The sequence below is a fragment of the Salvelinus alpinus genome, chromosome 32 (assembly GCF_045679555.1).
Source record: "Salvelinus alpinus chromosome 32, SLU_Salpinus.1, whole genome shotgun sequence".
Lineage (NCBI taxonomy): Eukaryota > Metazoa > Chordata > Actinopteri > Salmoniformes > Salmonidae > Salvelinus > Salvelinus alpinus.
The window spans coordinates 18,375,451-18,395,490 of NC_092117.1; the positions used below are offsets into that span (position 1 = coordinate 18,375,451).

Sequence of the window (20,040 nt, forward strand, 5' to 3'; positions counted from 1 at the left end):
GTTCCGAAGCTCAGCCCCGCACTGTCGTAATCTCGATACATTGGTTGGCATTCAGGAATATGCAGATTTCTGAACCCTGGAGGAGGATTGGAGGCTGGGCCAGTGGAATGCTACGTGTCTTGAGGTCTTTCAACAGCCCTTGTTCTTAGATGACTATCGTCAAAGTTGTCAAGTAACTCCAGCGAGGCGACACATTCCTACCGGTTATTGGAGCTTATACTCTCCGGGTCAACAGTCCATTGGGGTTAACCTTAGCCTAGTGCATGATGTTGGGTGTCAAAAAGCAGCAGACGGTAAGATATACATACACATATTTGAAACATCATATTCAAATATAAAAACGATTTTGAAAGTTGTCTAATTGCATAAGCATGTATAGAAATGTTGTAGCTCACGCAACCCAGAGTGCTAGAGCTGCCTAGGCTAGAAATGGTGTAGCCTCAATGCATTTATAAAATAATTCCTGTATAGTGCGCTTTGGGTGACCTTTATACGTGTATTTCGTTAACTAACAAACGTTATAGCCTCATTCCAATTAAAACCTTTAACTGATAAGTTACATAATAGCAATTATGTGGATAAAGTGCTAGACATGTTTGTTTACCAAATCTACTTCATCAAACAATGGTTAGAAGTCTGATACGATCAGCGCTGTCACTGTTGAAGGTGAAGTAGTCTACTTTCAAGTTTTCACACTGGTAGGAATTGGACTGATTTGATTTGACATAGGCATTGGTGGAAAAAATGCCCAACTGTCATACTTGAGTAAAAGTAAAGATACCCTAATAGAAAATGACTCAAGTAAAAGAGAAAGTCACCCAGTAAAGTAGTACTTGAGTTAAAGTATTTGGTTTTAAATATACTTAAGTATCAAAAGTAAATGTAATTGCTAAAAAGTACATTCCTTATATTAAGCGAACCACACGGTACCATTAAACTTTTTTTTTTTTTTACGGATAACCAGGGGCACACTAACAATGACATAATTTAAAAACAAAGCGTTTGTGTTTAGTGAGTTACCAGATCAGAGGCAGTAGGGATGACCAGGGATGTTCTCTTGATAAGTGTGTGAATTGGACCATTTTCTGTCCTGCTAAGCATTCAAAATGTAACGAGTACTTTTGGGTGTCAGGAAAAATGTATGGGTGTCAGTAAAAAGTACATATATTTTGGGGGGGGGGTGTAGTAAAGTAAAAGTTGTCAAAAATATAAATAGTAAAATAAAGATACCCAAGAAAACTACTTAAGTAGTACTTTAAAGTACATAAGTACTTTACACCACTGCATATAGGTTAAATGGTATATAATTTTTGTTGTTGTTGAGAAGTAGCCTAATGGTCATTAATGACTCGTCATTTAATTAATTGTATGTCCCACTTAGAATGAACCATAACTGAAGCCTTCATAAATCCTTTATAATACCTAGTCTATTTAAGCAATAAGGCCTGTAATTAGAGCAGTAAAAATAAGTGTTTTGTCATACCCGTGATATACAGTCTGATATACCACGGCTATCAGCATTCAGAGCTCGAAAATGCTGATTGGCTGACAGCCGTGGTAAATCAGACTGTATACCACGGGTATGACAAAACATTTATTTTTACTGATCTAATTACATTGGTAACCACTTTATATTAGCAATAAGGCTCCTCAGGGGTTTGTGGTATTTGGCCAATATACCACGGCTAAGGGCTGTAACCAGGCACTCTGTGATGCATCATGCGTAAGAACAGCCCTTGGTCGTGGTATATTGGCCATATACCACACCCCTTCGTGCCTTATTGCTTAACAGGTGGGTCTTATCCTGAATGCTGATTGGTTAAAACCGCATTTCAACCGGTGTCTATTCCACAAGTTACCATCGGCTAAATCTATGACGTTAAAATGCCTATTTACTCTCATCAACCCAGCCAGGCACTTTATAAACTTGCTCTCCACTATTAAAAGCAGCTAGACATTATTTCACATTTCTTTTAGACTAACATTTAGTTTTCAACAGCAGATATTTGTATAAACCTTGCTGTCTGTCTCTCCAACATTTGCAACATTGTTTCAATATTTAAATTAGATCTCCAGATGTCCCATAGTAATGAACATGTCGGGAGTTGGGATGAGACAGACAGGCAGGCAGCTTTTCTCAGCCAGTCGAAAATCATGAATCAGCATCATTTGTATGGGTATATACAAAGTACTATCAATAGTTAACAGGTAAAACTAAACAAAGTACAGCTAGTTTGCTGTCTTTCCAGCTTAGGTTTGAAGTGAATGTGTTAGCCGTGTTGTTGGCTAGGTCCTCTGAACAAGTGTCCTGACGAGAGAGCACATTTTCTACGGCAGTCGAAATCGCGCATCATTAGCTCGTTGTTATGGATGTATCCAAATTAATGTCTCTAGAAAACAAATTAAACAAACGCAAATGTAGCTACTTTGCTGTTATTCTGGCTGCACTGTTTGACTGTAAGTTAGCTGTAGTTGGCTAGCTAGCAAGCAAGGGATAAGAACGTTGCCAGCCAGTATGGCAATGAAACATTTAGAACGAACAACTGAGTCGCGTCCATAGATACAGAACAAAAAGACTAAACAACTGGGTTGCGTATCTCTGGCAACCGAACCAATAGAACGTAAGACCAGCCGGCTTGGGTAGCAACCCTAGATTTGTGTCGGGACTATATCTTGTGGAAGGATGAAATAGTATGAATAAATTAATCAAAATAATGTTTTTAATAAAAATATGTAAATCATTATTTGAATATGTTGGTAACCTGTTGTATAAAAGTGATAATGCCCTAAACACCCATGCCAATATATCCTCCAAACTTCTCTGGCACTATTACTTAAATGTAACAACCTTAAACCAATACCTAGTGACCTCGATCATCAAGACTTTTGGACCTCTTGGCGTAACGTTTAAGGTGTTAGCTTGACTGTCACTTGACAAGGGTTTGAGTACCGGTTGGGGCTACCCCCTTGAATTCGCTACGTTGGTGTCAGAATTGGGATTGAGCCCATGAGGCCATGGGGGAGGCATGTACACGTGCGGGACTTGGTAAAGAAAAGCATGGGGACACACTCTCCCGAAGGAAGGGGGTAATGTAGTGACCTTAACCCAACACCTACAATAGCAACCTCATGAAGAGGTTCAGACCGTGGTTCGAGACCTTGTTGGGGCCCCTACCCCCCGAAATCGCTACAATATGCTTCAAATCAAAGTTTATTTGTCACGTGTGCCGAATACAACTGGTGTAGACCTTACAGTGAAATGCTTACTTACAGGCACTAACCAATAGTGCAAAAAACGAATCATTTACTAATCACTAATCATTTATAAGCAAATGTTACACCATAGCCTTATAAAGGGTGGCACAGGTTTTTGCCACATTTGACAAAGCCACTGTTCATGTAATGGCTTTGATTAATTTGATTTGTGAAGTATCTAAGTAGTGCTATAAGCATTTATGAAGCCTTTATAAGTAGGAAGTTCATTTTTAATCTTGTGTAGCTGATACAGGCTACTTCTGTGCTGCTAAGGAACTGACAAGGTTTGTGTGGCAGAAAACAATCGGCATAGACAGTAAACCAGCTAATGCCACAAATGCTTTGTAACAGTGAAATGTAGCTCACTTTAGTCTGCATAGTTTCTAAACAGGTTTACTTACAATGAGTTAGCCCAGTACTATACGTGGACAATATGTTAGCACAGTATAAGTTGGAAGAGTATGGAAAGCAGCAAGTTGATAAGGTGCTGGTTCCAATACTTAGCATGTGGTTTTGCACCGGTATCTTATATTATCATGTACCGCTCACACAATCACAGTCTTAACTTGACCTGTATGGGGAAACATTTGTACCAAACACATGTAAGGAACTGATGTGTATCAACAAATAGACCAATACCCTACATGTTTTTTCATAACCAACCTGTAGACAAAAGATAAAGAATGTCACTCAAGTCATTGTTTTCTCAATATTTTGATACACCTAGTACTGTAGGCTTACTTTGTCAGATTTCCACTCCACTCTGTATGGAGACTGTATAACTACGCAGTTAGAGTGTGGGAATAAGAAATGTTTCCAAGAGTAAGCACAACTGTTTATTTTGTTCTACAGATTAAGTATGATGATAAAGGTAGTAGGGACCATTTTGTTTATCACCTCCTATAGGCTATTCTAACAGAACCTATGTCACATGTTTTACTGCACAGTATCCATATAGAAAATGGAATTTAAACTAGGATGTTTTTGGAGTTGGCCTTACAAGAACCACTCATCCATCGTATGCTGGAAGGGGCAATGGTAACACAGAGGCAATGAGAGAGGGAGAGTTAGAAACGCAGACGGAATAAGAGGGGAAGGAAATGAGAAGGAAGCAGAGTGAAAAAGATGAATGTATTATACTACGGAGAATGAAAGAGAGAGAGAAACAAACAGACAGACAGATTGAGCTGAGTGTGTTTGTGATAGTGACAGAGAGAAACAGACAGACAGATTGAGCTGAGTGTGTTTGTGATAGTGACAAAGAGAAACAGACAGACAGATTGAGCTGAGTGTGTGATAGTGACAGAGAGAAACAGACAGACAGATTGAGCTGAGTGTGTGATAGTGACAGAGAGAAACAGACAGACAGATTGAGCTGAGTGTGTGATAGTGACAGAGAGAAACAGACAGACAGATTGAGCTGAGTGTGTGATCGTGACAGAGAGAAACAGACAGACAGATTGAGCTGAGTGTGTGATAGTGACAGAGAGAAACAGACAGACAGATTGAGCTGAGTGTGTGATAGTGACAGAGAGAAACAGACAGACAGATTGAGCTGAGTGTGTGATAGTGACAGAGAGAAACAGACAGACAGATTGAGCTGAGTGTGTGATAGTGACAGAGAAAAACAGACAGACAGAGTGAGCTGAGTGTGTTTGTGATAGTGGCAGAGAGAAACAGACAGACAGATTGAGCTGAGTGTGTGATAGTGACAGAGAGAAACAGACAGACAGAGTGAGCTGAGTGTGTTTGTGATAGTGGCAGAGAGAAACAGACAGACAGATTGAGCTGAGTGTGTGATAGTGACAGAGAGAAACAGACAGACAGATTGAGCTGAGTGTGTGATAGTGACAGAGAGAAACAGACAGACAGATTGAGCTGAGTGTGTTTGTGATAGTGACAGAGAGGGGGGGAGGAAGAGGCAAATAGGCAAAGAAAGGTAGAAGAAGTAGTGAAAGTTGAGTAAGAATTACTCAAAGGGACAGAAACAATGAATTATGGATAGATTGATGGAGAGAACAGTGATAGAAGTAGATTGAATTGCACAGCATGAGATGTGATTGGATCAGGGAGGTTGGGGCTGCTGAAGTGACAGAAGAAGAGGGTGGAGAGGCAGGGCTGAAAGTAAGGCTAAGTGGTCTTGGGTGTCTGCCGGGGTTTGATGAACGGTACTGTTTGTTTTTTCCACCCACTATATGTGTGTGTGTGCATGAGAGGGTGGATGATGATGGGGAAATGCATCTAATTAAGATGTATCACCTTTAAAAATGGCGCGTGTTTCACAAGTTGAATTTGCATAATGCAGTCAGTGATGTGTCACTATTGTAATAATTACACTGTAAGAAGTTTGTGTGCCATTGATAGGTTCGCCAAAATGACACGACAGAAGCATAAACAGAAGGAATTTTGAAACATGGACAAATGTGTAGCATTTCTCTGCATGTAAATGAAAAATTGATTACAGTGCCTTCAGAAAGTTTTCACACCCTTTGACCTTTTCCACAATTTGTGTTATAGCCTGAATGTAAAATGTATTACATTTATATTTTTGGTCACTTATCTACATATACAATACTCCATAATGTCAAAGTGGATTAATGTTTTTGAAATGTTTACAAATTAATACAAAATGTGAAGCTGAAATGTCTAAATATTCAACCCCTTTGCAAGCCTAAATAAATTCAGGAGTAAAAATGTTCTTAACAAGTCACATGATAAGTTACATGGACTCACTCGGTGTGCACTCGGTATAGTGTTGAGCATGATTTTTGAATGACTACCTCATCTCTGTACCCCACACATACAATTATCTGTATGGTCCCTCAGTCAAGCAGTGAATTTGAAACACATATTCAACGACAAAGACCAAGGATGTTTTCCAGTGTCTCATGAAGATGGGCACCTATTGGTAGATAGGTTTAAAAAAAGCAGACATTGAAAATCCCTTTAAGCATGGTGAAGTTATTAATTACACTTTGAATGGTGTATGAATACACCCAGTCACGTCAAAGATACAGACATCTTTCCTAACTCAATTGCCGGAGAGGAAGGAAACCGCTCAGGGATTTCACCATGAGGCCAATGGTGACTTTAAAACAGTTACAGAGTTTAATGGCGGTGATAGGAGAAAACTGGGGATGGATCTACAACATTGTAGTTACTCCACAATACTAACATAGAGTGGGAAAAAAAGCCTGTACAGAATAAAAAATATTCCAAAACATACATCCTGTCTGCAACAAGGCACTAAAGTAATACTGCAAAAGATGTGCCAAAGCAATTCACTTTTTGTCTTGAATACAAAGTGTTATGTTGGTGTCAAATCCAATACAACACATTACTGAGTTCCAGTCTCCATATTTTCAAGCATAGTGGTGGCTACATCATGTTAGGGGTATACTTGTAATCGTTAAGGACTGGGGGGGTTTTCAGGATAAAAAATTAACACCAACACCATCATTAAGTTTTCCGATGACACAACAGTGGTAGGCCTGATCACCGACAACGACGAGACAGCCTATAGGGAGGAGGTCAGAGAACTGGCCGTGTGGTGCCAGGACAACAACCTCTCCTTCAACGTGATCAAGACAAAGGAGATGATTGTGGACTACAGGAAGAAGAGGACCGAGCACGCCCCCATTCTCATCGACGGGGCTGCAGTGGAGCAGGTTGAGAGCTTCAAGTTCCTTGGTGTCCACATCACCAACAAACTAACATGGTCCAAGCACACCAAGACAGTCATGAAGAGGGCATGACAAAATCTATTCCCCCTCAGGAGACTGAAAAGATTTGGCATGGATCCTCAGATCCTCAAAAGGTTCTACAGCTCCACCATCGAGAGTATCCTGACTGGTTGCATCACTGCCTGGTATGGCAACTGCTCGGCCTCCGACCGCAAGGCACTACAGAGGGTAGTGCGAACGGCCCAGTACATCACCTTGCCCAAGCTTCCTGCCATCCAGGACCTCTATACCAGGCGGTGTTAGAGGAATGCCCTACAAATTGTCAAAGACTCCAGCCACCGTAGTCATAGACTGTTCTCTCTGCTACCGCACGGCAAGCAGTACCGGAGCACCAAGTCTAGGTCCAAGAGGCTTCTAAACAGCTTCTACCCCCAATCCATAAGACTCCTGAACGTCTAATCAAATGGCTACCCAGACTATTTGCATTGCTCCCCCCCTCTTTTACACCACCGCTACTCTCTGTTGTTATCATCTATGCATAGTCACTTTAATAACTCTACCTACATGTACATATTACCTCAACTAACCGGTGCCCCCGCACATTGACTCTGTACCTGTACCCCCCTGTATATAGTCTCGCTATTGTTATTTTACTGCTGCTCTTTAATTACTTGTTATTTTTATTTCTTATTCTTATCCATATTTTTTTTTAACTGCATTGTTGGTTTGGGGCTCGTAAGTAAGCATTTCACTGTAAGGTCTACTACGCCTGTTGTATTCGGCGCATGTGACTAATAACATTTGAATTTATTTGAAATTCGATATTTCTGTATTTAATTTTCAATAAATTTGATTAAATTTATAAAAACATTTGGTTCACTTTGTCATTATGGGGTATTGTGTGTAGATATTTAATATATTTATTCCATTTGGAATTCAGCCTGTAACAACAAAACTTTTAAGAAGTCAAGGGGAATAAATCATTTCTGAAGGCACGTATAGGTTACCAGTGATGTAGGTACTAGAGTCATGGAAAATCTGCAAAAATGTTGCCCTCGCCTCTATCCACCTGAAAGACTGTACTGTATGTACCTGGAGTTCTCTCCACAACCCTGACAGAAACATACCTCTGTGTGTGGAGGCTGTCGGCCGGCCGGTGTGGTGTGGTATTTGGTAAGAGATGGTGGGCGAGAGTGCAGAGAGAGTGCCCTCTGTTTATACAAGGCTCTCTGTCTGTGGTGTGTGTGTGGGGGCTCTGCTACGGTTAATAACAGGAGGTTGTGTGCGTAACCTACACTGGGTGGGGTAGTGGAAGGGCTGGGAAAGTTTTATGGGGAGTAGGCATTGGTAGGAAAGGTGGTGGGGCACAAGAGGGGAGGGGGGCATAGAGAGAGAGTGAGAGGGAAGGATGCCACATCATCGCTGGGCTGCAGGCAGCACACTGGCCACATTGTCTGGTCCTGTTCCCTTCATTCCCTGGAGCCAGCCATCATCCCGTCACCACTGCCGTGTCTACCCAGCCAGAGACTGTCTCAGTCGGACTCACTCTGAAGGGGCCTATTCACCAAGTCACATTTGCAACGGTTCACGTAGAAATGTGTTTTTTATAAACCAGACCTGACTTTCTATCAGGTTGAATGAAGAATCATGTCTTTTCTACAAAATATATCCCTCTCTGTGACACTCTGAATGATGTGAACATTTGAATAAGCCCCTGGCGTATTTAAACTCCCCCTAGAAATAATTTAGTAGAGTGTGATGGGTTGGTATAACCCACTTGAATGGCAAAGCCTTCTACATATCTGGTCTGTATATCCTGTTTATCTTCTGTCTGTATGTTCAGTTTATTGTGGCAGCACCATTTCACCAAGTAAAATTCCTGTCCATGCTAATTAATTTGGTGAGTAAAGGTAATTCTAATTCATTCAAGCAAAGACAGACTTACTAGGCCTTAAGCAAAACCATGTAATTTAGTGCAAGGCAACCATAACAAAAACGTTATAATTAATCTAGTCTGCCGTTGGAATGTCTAGTCCTGCAGGAAAAACTAGATGTAGTTCAGGAGGCATGGTCCGTATCAAACCTGAACTAAATTAAATGGATTATGGTATGTTTGGCATGAGATACCATATGTGGACCAATGGGAGAAAAGAAGTGAGATGCATATGGACAAGATAATATCACACAGGAACTGAGCAAAGCGAATGGCTAAACACAAGGACTCATTCCTTACTGTGTTACTGTATTTAATGTCCAACTGCCTCAGAGAATATTCCACATTCTTTCAGCATTTGTATGTAGCCTACTGTAGTTAGTCAAATGTAAATAAGAATGTTTGTGAAAGACGGGAGATACGGTAAAATTCTGCATCTTCTTACCCTGAAAAGTTGAAGTTTTACTAAATATGCTTTTGAGAGCAGAATGTGGGTGTGCATCATCTTTGAGCCAGAGACCACATTGATGTCATAACCTGTGGGACATGGGACTGGGGAGGTGTCCAAAGGGTGATGTCATTAAATATTTGTTTAAATCCTGAGAGTGACATCAGAAGCTGATGAGCTTTGCTCACATGGGTATTTTATAATTCAGTGCAAATTAAAGAGAAACAACTTAGACTAGATCATTACTCGTCAGCACAAGTCACTAATTTCCTATCATGTCTTCTTCTGCTTTAATTTCAGGATCTGAACAGATCCACCAATGTAGTGTTTCAGGCCCACCATGTGACCCGGAGCAAGAGAGGTCAGGTGGTGGGCACCAGAGGAGGCTTCAGGGGTTGCACCGTCTGGCTCACAGGTAAACCGCTCACCATAGCCAATACTCAATGGATTGTCACTATTACATGTTGCTATTACAGTAGTGCTACTAGTGACTTTAGTGATAATGATACTGTTGAGCATTGGCTAATCTCACCTGTACATTCTCCATGTGTCCACCGCCAGGTTTGTCTGGTGCTGGGAAGACCACCATAGCCTTTGCCCTGGAGGAGTATCTGGTGTCCCACGGCATCCCCTGCTACTCACTGGATGGGGACAACATCCGCCATGGCCTCAACAAGAACCTGGGCTTCACAGCCACTGACCGTGAGGAGAACATCAGACGTATTGCTGAGGTGGCCAAGTTGTTCGCAGACGCTGGCCTCGTCTGCATCACCAGCTTCATCTCTCCTTACACCAAGGTCAGGGGTCATTCTTGGGAGTGTTTGTCTACCCAATTCTGTTGGTATTGGTGGTATTGACTTGTGTAGAGTGTTCTGGTGCAAATGGATGCCGTATATCAAATATACTGTGTGTTACGATTGACAAGACAGCATTCTGACAATCCTGTTCCCTCTCCTCTTTTGTCTAAAGGACCGTGATGATGCGAGGAAGATCCTTGAGAGTGCTGGGTTACCCTTCTTTGAGGTGTTCATCAACGCTCCTCTAGAGGTGTGTGAGAGTCGCGATGTGAAGGGCCTCTACAAGAAAGCCCGTGCTGGAGAGATCAAAGGTACACACTTTTGGTCCTTTGTTTACATTTTGGTATCCATATATCAAAATGTAACTTCCTCATTATAAAGGAAAGAACATAACTATTCCCTCTATGTGTTCCATTTCTATCTGAAAGAGTCAATCAAACATCTTTTTTGAAAAGGAATTCTAATGGATTTTTTTATGTTTTAATTTAACCTTTATTTAACTAGGCAAGTCAGTTAAGAACAAATTCTTATTTACAATGACGGCCTACCGGGGAACAGTGGGTTAATAACTGCCTTGTTCAGGGGCAGAACGACAGATTTTTACCTTGTCAGCTCGGGAATTCGAACGAGCAACCTTTCGGTTACTGGCCCAACTCTCTAACCAGTAGGCTACCTGCTGCCCCAACGTTGTACTAATAACTGATCTACCTGTGTTCTCAGGCTTCACTGGGATCGATGCAGACTACGAGCAGCCCGAGGCTCCGGAGTTGGTGCTGAAAACAGGAGAGATCACTGTTAACGAGTGCATCCGGCAGGTTGTGGACCTGCTTAGAGAGCAGGTGAACATGACAGACAGCTCACCTTTTTTACCCGCTCATCTAGCGCTAAACTAGAAAAAAAAGTTAAGCGTATGTAATGGAAATGACACCAAACCTAGCTTATAACAAACATATAAAGACAGAACCAAACAAAACGCATCATAAGGGCTTGAAAAAAACTACTAAAGTGATAACTGCTTATGCATACAAAGCAGCTGTCATGTTATCTTTACATGACATTGTCCTCTTTCTGTAATTGTTCAGAGTATTGTTCCAAGTGGAATCACAGAGGAGGTGAATGAACTCTTTGTTCCGGAGAACAAGCTGAAGCTGGTTCAGGTCGAAGCTATCACACTTCCCACAATCAGCATCACCAAGGTAACAACACATCTCTCCACTACTAATCCATATATTTTTTATGACGACCCAAATGACCATATGTAAATATTTGACTGGATGGCAGGCTGTGCTCACAATTGCCTCTAGATCTCTCTCTTTTGGATTGTACTATATGTTCTAATGGATTGTACTATATGTTCTAATCGATTGTACTATATGTTCTAATCGATTGGGCTGATTGCCAAGGTTTGAAAATCAATTCAAATCAAACATAGTAAATATGCAGCTACAGTATTTGCATTGTATGTGATATGACTTATGGTTGAATTACTGTGATAGGTAAACCCTAGTATCCTGATAAGTGGAGTTGTTAGTACAACGCTACTTACTGTATTGTAGTAAAACTGTAATAATATGTGCACTTGGAAACTAAAACTTTATGATACCACCATGAAGCATGGAGGTACAGTATATCACATGAAATTGGTTTGATGAAAAGTCTTACTTTACTATCTCTGTTTCCTCATGAGCTGTTTTTCATTCAGCATGGTTTCGTGTGGACTCTGCCACCCCTGATAGCATCCAATATCTCTAAAATATCAGCTGTTAAGGGATATTGTTAACAGTCAGTAAGTTAAATCCCTACCAGTTTGATGTATATTACCCCTGGTCTGTCCTGTTTAGTTGGACCTCCAGTGGGTGCAGGTGCTGGCTGAAGGCTGGGCCACCCCACTGAAGGGCTTCATGAGGGAGAGGGAGTTCCTCCAAGTGCAGCATTTCGGCAACCTCCTCGACGGTAAGAACCACACACACACACCCTTATAATACATCGTAACATTACTCAGCTAATTCTTATTCTCCCCTCTTCATAATGGAGCGAGTGACAGTGGATGGATATTATATAAGGTTGTTTCTAATTGTTATCCTGACCATGTGACTATAGCGAATAACCAGGGCCCTAAGTTTCCCTTGGTAGGTTCACATGGTTAGCACAAACTCCAGGCCCTATCATCACACACATTTATCGTTCCCTGGTTCAGATGGAACCATCAACCAGTCTATTCCCATCGTCCTGCCTGTTACCACGGAAACCAAGCAGAGGCTGGACGGCTGTGCGGCGGTAGCTCTGGAGTTCCAGGGAACCCTCGTGGCCATTCTAAGACAGCCAGAGTTCTACGAACACCGCAAAGAGGAGCGCTGTGCCCGTCAGTGGGGTACCACCTGCCCCCAGCACCCCTACATTAAGGTTATCACCAACCACACACGTTCATTCATAGTTGTTTGGCAAACATAGATGTCCTTTGTTGTGTTAAAGCAACAGTCTGTGCACACTCTTGTGCATCCAATTCCAAGCTATAATGGAGTTGAATGAAGATGCACTTTAACATATCCATCACGTGAAATATCTTGATATTATGTCATTCATATCTCTACAACATCCACCACTTTTTACAGATGGTGATGGAGGGAGGTGATTGGCTGGTGGGTGGCGACCTGGAGGTGCTGGAGCGAATCAGATGGAACGATGGGCTGGACCAGTACCGCTTTACTCCACGGGAGCTCAAGCAAAAGTTTAAAGAAATGAAAGCAGGTTAAAAGAGTTTCTCTAAAGGCAGTACAAATATACAGTACATGGCATATTAAACAAAATATACATTTGAGTTGGCCTTCACACTCGTATCTGTATACAGGTTGAAAATGTCAGATTTGGCACTGATAAACGTCTAAATTGGAACCCAGTGGCTGTACAGTAACATGCTATACATGACGTCAGAGCTCAGGCTCTGTGCTTCACCGCGCTGTATGGGCTTTGACTGACAGCTGTTCTGAACTTGAGCACTTCATGCAACAAGTAGTTGCCCCTATCCTTCCCGCTAATTGGGCAACTTTTGAACACTTTTCGAAAAAGCGGTAAATAAGAGGACTCTATGTATTTTCAAAGATGAGACATTGAGGATTATAATAAATACCGCTTTGATGTCATACAAGCAAGCCAAACACCCATGCCCTTCAGATTTCCATATCATAAAACTCATGTCATATACAGTGTCAACGTTTATGATCACTGTGTTTGATGTACAGTTACAAGATGACATGGTGTTACACCCTAGGTTGTTGTTTATTGTGAAGAAAATTCCTCCTTTCTATGTGCACCAAAATGATGATCTGTTTCCCTGAATTGCATTGTGAAAGCCTAACACTGTAATATCGTATTTTGTAACTTAGCTAGTCATGCTGGCAATAGAACAGGCTTTCAAATGATGCCCACTTGTCCCAGATTGCAATTTATAATGGACAGTTTTTCGATTGCTTAAACAACAAAAGAAAACAACTACACGTGTGCTTGCTCTAGTCCCTCAATGGCAGAGCTAGGCGAGCTATAAAAAAAAACTTTATAGTTAAAGTCTGTTCTTTGAGTTATAAAAGTGCATTGGAATTAATTAGGAACTGTGCACACTTTGGAGAGGTGTATGGCCACTTGAAGACACTAGTTAGTTCTCTCACTCAAACCCTTTTAATTGATTTGTCTTATGTTGCACCTACCCCACATTTTCCAGGAATATTTTTATCATGTTCATGAATATATCCAGAGTATTTTTAGTTTTCATTATCAACAAATGCCACGAAACGTACAGTAAATGTAAAATGCACATACAATGAACAGTGTAATGTTTGGATTCAGTCTTGTGTCAGGTGAACAGTTGTGTCCTCACCTTTGGTCTAATAATGTCCCATAATCTCCAAACTGTTATTTTTCAATTGCTACCGTGGTTATGCATATGCTTTTCATATTTCTTCTGTAAAAAAACATTGAATTTAGCCATATCCATATAGGCCAATTCCCATGATTATAAAGGGTTAAATATTAAGTCGAAATAAATTGAAGGTTTATGTCTAGCTACAGAAACATATTTTTTTCAGAAGCATTTGACAAAGGACCAGGTGCAAAAAGTAGCATGGTAAAATTGACCATGCGCATCTGGTCCTTTGTCAAATGCTTCTGAAGAAAAAACAATATGTTTATATGTGCATGGTAGAATTTCTTGTTTGCACTAGATGGAGACATATTCCTCTGTGTGAGACATTGAGGACTGTTTCGTCATGAGTCAACTGTTGTGTGTACATTTTCACCCCCTATGATATCTGCACTGACAATGGTGTTGACTGTTTTTGACCAGTGATCATTAATTTATCCACAAGTTATGTGGATACCAAAAGGCATGCAAAGTACATACAAAAAACATTTTTTTTATGGGCTCCAACATGACGTTATGTTCACTTGTACAGTTACACAATGAGACCACAGGATGCAAATGATGAACTGAATGCAAATTATGTTTGATTTGTCCTCTTGTTACCAACCCCCTACCAACCACTTGTAAGAATGTCCTCACTGAAGTTAATTCCTTATCTCCCTCCTATTCTCTATGACCACCAGATGCCATCTTCGCCTTCCAACTGCGGAACCCGGTCCACAATGGCCACGCCCTGTTGATGCAGGACACCAAGCGCCGTCTCCTGGAGCGGGGCTACAAGCGACCCGTCCTCTTGCTGCACCCGCTGGGGGGCTGGACCAAAGACGACGACGTGCCCCTGGACTGGCGCATGAAACAGCACGCTGCAGTACTGGAGGAGGGGGTACTGGACCCCACCAGCACCATAGTGGCTATTTTCCCATCCCCCATGATGTACGCTGGACCCACTGAGGTATGGGTCAACAACACAGCCATCAACACATTCATAGTTTTTGTGTGTTTAGCAGGGGATATGATGCAGTATTTAGTCAGTTACAGTAAGTAAACCCCCATTGGGCTAGGCAGATGATGTCACTGTAGGGCTGTGAATACCCTATTGTGTTAGGCCAGCACTAAGGTTAACATATTTAAGACCATAATGTGTGTGCTTATGTGTGAGCATACATTTGTTTTTCCCTCAGGTCCAGTGGCACTGCAGGGCGCGGATGATCGCCGGAGCTAACTTCTACATTGTGGGTCGTGACCCTGCGGGCATGCCCCATCCCGAGACCAAGCAGGACATTTATGAGCCCACCCATGGGGGTAAGGTCCTCACCATGGCCCCCGGCCTCACCTCTGTAGAGATCATCCCCTTCAGAGTGGCCGCCTACAACAAGACCAAGAGTGCCATGGATTTCTACGACAAGGACCGGTGAGCTGAATGTTAAAGATTGATTATGGCTTTTGTAATGCATATTTACATATGATTTTATACAGGGCCTGTGGTGGGAAATGTTTGTCAAAGAATCTTCAAAAGCGGACACTGCTGATCATTTTCCTTCTGTCTCTCTCTTTATCTCTCATCTCCATCTATCTCGCTTCCCCTCCTCTGCCTTTCCCAGACACGCTGAGTTTGAGTTCATCTCTGGCACCAGGATGAGAAAGCTGGCGCGGTGCGGGGATAACCCCCCAGACGGCTTCATGGCCCCTAAGGCCTGGAAGGTCCTGACTGAGTACTACAGCTCCATACAGAAGGACCAGTAACCCAAAGACCAGAGCTCTTAGAAGGGCAACAGCTCTAGTCCTCAAGGAATGTTCTAGTTTGATGTTGTTATGTGTAAGTTATAGGTTTCATTTCATTATCCCAGTAGATGATTCAGTGAGTAAGGAATCCATTAATGACTGAAATCAAGTGAGACCAAAGCAGTCCTGGAGGATTGGAGTTGTGTGCCTATCTTCATTGAAGGAAAACCTATGTGATGTCAGAGGAGCTAGTGGTTGGGTTTAAGCAGTGAAAACATTCCTATTTTTGTCTTTGTATCTGTAAATCATTATATTTAAAGAAAATGTATACATATATGAAATATATTTAATCTTTAGAGACTAACATGTATTCCATGATTTTAAAATGTCCCCCACTCTTCTTATTTTGTGAGATCATTATACAGGAAGTTATTGATAGCTTTACCTCCCAAAAGCATTTTTGGATATTTAAAGACGTGCCATTTATGATGATGCAGTAAATAAGTTGCAGGTGATATTTAATAAAATTTTAACATTTTACTACCTACCTATTTCTATTCCAGATGATTGATTTATCATTGTTATCAGATTTATTTTTCTTGTATTTTCAAACAAAGCTTTTCATCTTCCAAACATAAGTGCCTTTTCTTCAGAATGTAAACACTGTTTAACTACTGTACTGTATAAAATGTCCCTTCATGTTTCTAAGAAGTTTGATATGAAGAACCATAAATAGCGTTATGATCATCAGTAACTCTTGTATGAAAGATGTAAGCCAACTGTAAAGTCTATGTGAAGATTCAAAATGTCAGTGGAGAAATTGTGTGAAGAATGAAATTTTATAGAAAAAATCATTAAAACTGTATTTATTGCATCAAACCAGAAAACTGTCTCAAATGGAATAGTGTATAAACAATGTATATGTCCATACATGAATGTATCAGACAAGATTTTAAATAAATATTTTCTTCTCAACAAAATCACTTAATTTGTATTTCCTAATTTCAGATACAATTTTATTTTATTTACAAGGTGTTAGTCAATCAGATAAAGATGAAAGGTTGGTACTGATGTTTGGATTATTAGAGCCTGCATCTCTGCTGAGTACAAGACTGAAACTGCAACACTGCTCTCTGCTGGCAGGAGATTGTACTGCAAATAGTTCAACATTTTACATTATGGATTTTATCAAGTTTTGTGATTTGAATTGCATATTGACTCTTGGAGGTGCCTTAAAAATAATTGGTGGGACCAAATGTAACATTGACAATGCTTATGGGGATGTAAAATGTCATATTGGCTTATTGGGGTATACTGATAGGAGTACCTGTCTATCACATGTAGAGACCACATGCAGTGAGCTATAAAAGTATTGGGACAGTGACACGTTTTTGTTTTGGCTATGTACTCCAGCACTTTGGATTTCAAGTGACACAATGACTATAATGTTAAAGTGCCGACTGTCAGCTTTAATTTGAGGGTATTTTCATCCATATCGGGTGAACTGTTTAGAAATTACAGCCCTTTTTGTACATAGTCCCCCCATTTTAGGGGACCAGAAGTATTGGGACATTTTCACTTATTTGTATTAAATTAGTTAAAAGTTAAGTATGTGGTCCCGTATTCATGGTACGCAATGACTGCATCACACTTGTGACTACAAATTTGCTGGATGCATTTGCTGTTTCTTTTGGTTGTGTTTCAGATTATTTTGTGCCCAATAGAAAGGAATGGTAAATAATGTATTGTTTAATTTTGGAGTCACTTTTATCGTAAATAAGAACATAATATGTTTCTAAACACTTCTACATTAATGTGGATGCTATCATGATTACGGATAATCCTGAATGAATCGTGAATAATGAGTGAGAAAGTTGCAAATATCATACCGCTCCCCCAAAAATGCTAACCTCCCCTGTTATTGTAATGGTGAGAGGTTAGCATTGTATGATATTTGTGCGTTTGTAACTGTCTCAGTCATCATACTATGGGCCTGTGCACCCAGGTAATCCGTTTCTTGCTTATATTTATATGTGTTATGAATCACATTTTCTTCAGTGAGGCGGTTCACATTTGATGTAACATCATGTCCACATTTATGATCCATAACAGCAAATGAGAACATGACTCACTGGGCACAGATGTCCATTCAACATCTATACCACGTTGGTTCAACGTAATTTCACTGAAACAACATTGATTCAACCAGTGTGTGCCCAGTGGGGATTAAGTGGGCTAAAGAACTCAGAAAAATACATATTAGTATCATAAACTGATTAATCAATTCCAATGACAAGCAATGGTTTTATGGACCCTCTTTTACATCCTAAATGCATTATGAATTCTTATTATATACAGCAAAGTCAATAAACTGAATAAACTGATTTAATATTGAGTGAATGAGTTAACTAAATTAACCTAATAGATTAATTGGACACATTTAAAATCACCAGAGACTCATAGAGATGGTCCAATGTTCTTGAGGCAGTGATTAATTATGCTTGGCGTTAAGCTGCTGTTAGGGCTTGTGTTGCTATGAGATAAGTGTTCTCCCATGTAGATCAACGGGCCCCCTTTTAATAGACAGGGCCAGTGCCAGAAAAACATACTTTTTTCCTTAGGTAATATTGGATTTTGGCGAACGCCACATCCCGCCCAGCTGTCAGCAATGACTAGAGCAGGGGTGGGCAACCCTGTTCCTGGAGTGCTGCAGCTACTGTAGGATTTTGTTCCAACTAGGCACCACACCTGACCAACTGAGGTAATTGATCATTACAGTGATTGCCTAAAATCAACACACCTGGTCTTCCAGGTTGGTTAAATCAAAATTATGAAGTGCCTGAGTCATTCCAGGGCCAGTGTTGCCTAATGAACTAGAGGTTTGGCGTTTAAAATCCTATATACCAGGGATATTGTCACGACTTCTTCCGAAGTCGATGCCTCTCCTTGTTCGGGCAGTGTTCGGCGGTCGACGTCGACGGTCTTCTAGCCATCGCTGATCCTTTTTTCATTTTCCATTTTTTTGTCTCGTTTTCCCACACACCTGGTTCTCATTTCCCTCATCATGTGTTGTGTATTTAACCCTCTGTTTCCCCCATGTCTTTGTGTGGTATTGTTTATCTGTTTTCATGTATGCGCACGTTAGGCTGGTTGCGCTGGGTTATGTTCAACCCGTATTTGTATTTTGTGTTCGTTTGTGCCGTGTGTTTTTGGTTCGCAAAATAAAAGACTCTGTTTTGCTACCAAATATCTGCTCTCCTGCACCTGACTTCCTACAGCCCTTCACGCATACCTTGACAGATATTCAACTCTTACCCTGCTGGTTTTCTGTTCTACCTGATAATTAATTGCCCACACCTAGTGTTCCAGGTCCAAATAAGTCCCTGAATAGAGTGGAACAATTAAAGAATGCAGTGGAATTGGCATCAAGGTCCAGAGTTGAGTTTGAAGGCAATACAGTACTGTAGACTACATGCCGTGTTACAGGGATTTGTTCACAAGCCAGAAGGGTTTGGAATGTTCCTCTATTTTTTAAATATTCTGTTTAATTACCTGGATGGTTGATCAGCCATTGTTTCAGTTATAGTGTAACACCAACATTAATCATCTAACACAGAAGCAGAGAAACTAACTAGCCTTCTCTAAACAGGCCCTTTTATCCTAATCAGATAACACTGCTGTTTTATCAACAAATGGTTCTAGAAATCAGGAGGAAATCCAAAAGTTTAAAATAAAGTTAAAAACATCAGCTGTTACAGAGTTAGAAAACAGTAATAAAGGAATGACAGATGTCAAAGGATCATCAGTTCTCAACAACATGAAACAGTCGTAATAACATCAAACAGTAGTCCTAAACTTATCAACTAACAATGGTGCTGACATGTTTCTCCATTTCCATGTGAAAGCATGTGTCAGTGTCTCCCTGGTCCTACTCACACCGGGATCACAAAACTTACGCAGAATACAACCTTACTGTGAAATGCTTACTTACAAGCCCTTAACCAACAACACAGCTCAGAAAATTGAGTTAAGAAAATATTTACTAAATAAACTAAAAATATATATACAGTGGGGAGAACAAGTATTTGATACACTGCCGATTTTGCAGGTTTTCCTACTTACAAAGCATGTAGAGGTCTGTAATTTTTATCATAGGTACACTTCAACTATGAGAGACGGAATCTAAAACAAAAATCCAGAAAATCACATTGTATGATTTTTAAGTAATTAATTTGCATTTTATTGCATGACATAAGTATTTGATACATCAGAAAAGCAGAACTGAATAT

The 20,040-nt window shown here is 40.6% G+C and overlaps 1 protein-coding gene across 1 annotated transcript; it reads left to right on the top strand.

Annotated features, from left to right (window-relative positions):
* The first annotated feature begins 149 nt into the window (after positions 1 to 149).
* LOC139562378 (bifunctional 3'-phosphoadenosine 5'-phosphosulfate synthase 2-like) lies at positions 150 to 16,734 on the top strand. Its single transcript, XM_071380067.1, has 12 exons — positions 150 to 293; positions 9,620 to 9,734; positions 9,881 to 10,116; positions 10,289 to 10,427; positions 10,837 to 10,955; positions 11,199 to 11,312; positions 11,958 to 12,069; positions 12,314 to 12,519; positions 12,729 to 12,864; positions 14,713 to 14,981; positions 15,211 to 15,440; positions 15,631 to 16,734. The coding sequence occupies exons 1-12, from the start codon at positions 264 to 266 to the stop codon at positions 15,770 to 15,772; spliced, it is 1,848 nt and encodes a 615-aa protein (XP_071236168.1). The 5' UTR covers positions 150 to 263; the 3' UTR covers positions 15,773 to 16,734.
* The last annotated feature ends 3,306 nt before the right edge of the window (positions 16,735 to 20,040 follow it).

Excerpts from the sequence above, each read along its gene's own strand:
- LOC139562378 (XM_071380067.1), top strand. The coding sequence starts at position 264 with ATGATGTTGGGTGTCAAAAAGCAGCAGACG. Across the intron at positions 294-9,619 it reads GTGTCAAAAAGCAGCAGACG|GATCTGAACAGATCCACCAA; the intron begins GTAAGATATACA and ends CTTTAATTTCAG. Across the intron at positions 12,865-14,712 it reads GTTTAAAGAAATGAAAGCAG|ATGCCATCTTCGCCTTCCAA; the intron begins GTTAAAAGAGTT and ends TATGACCACCAG.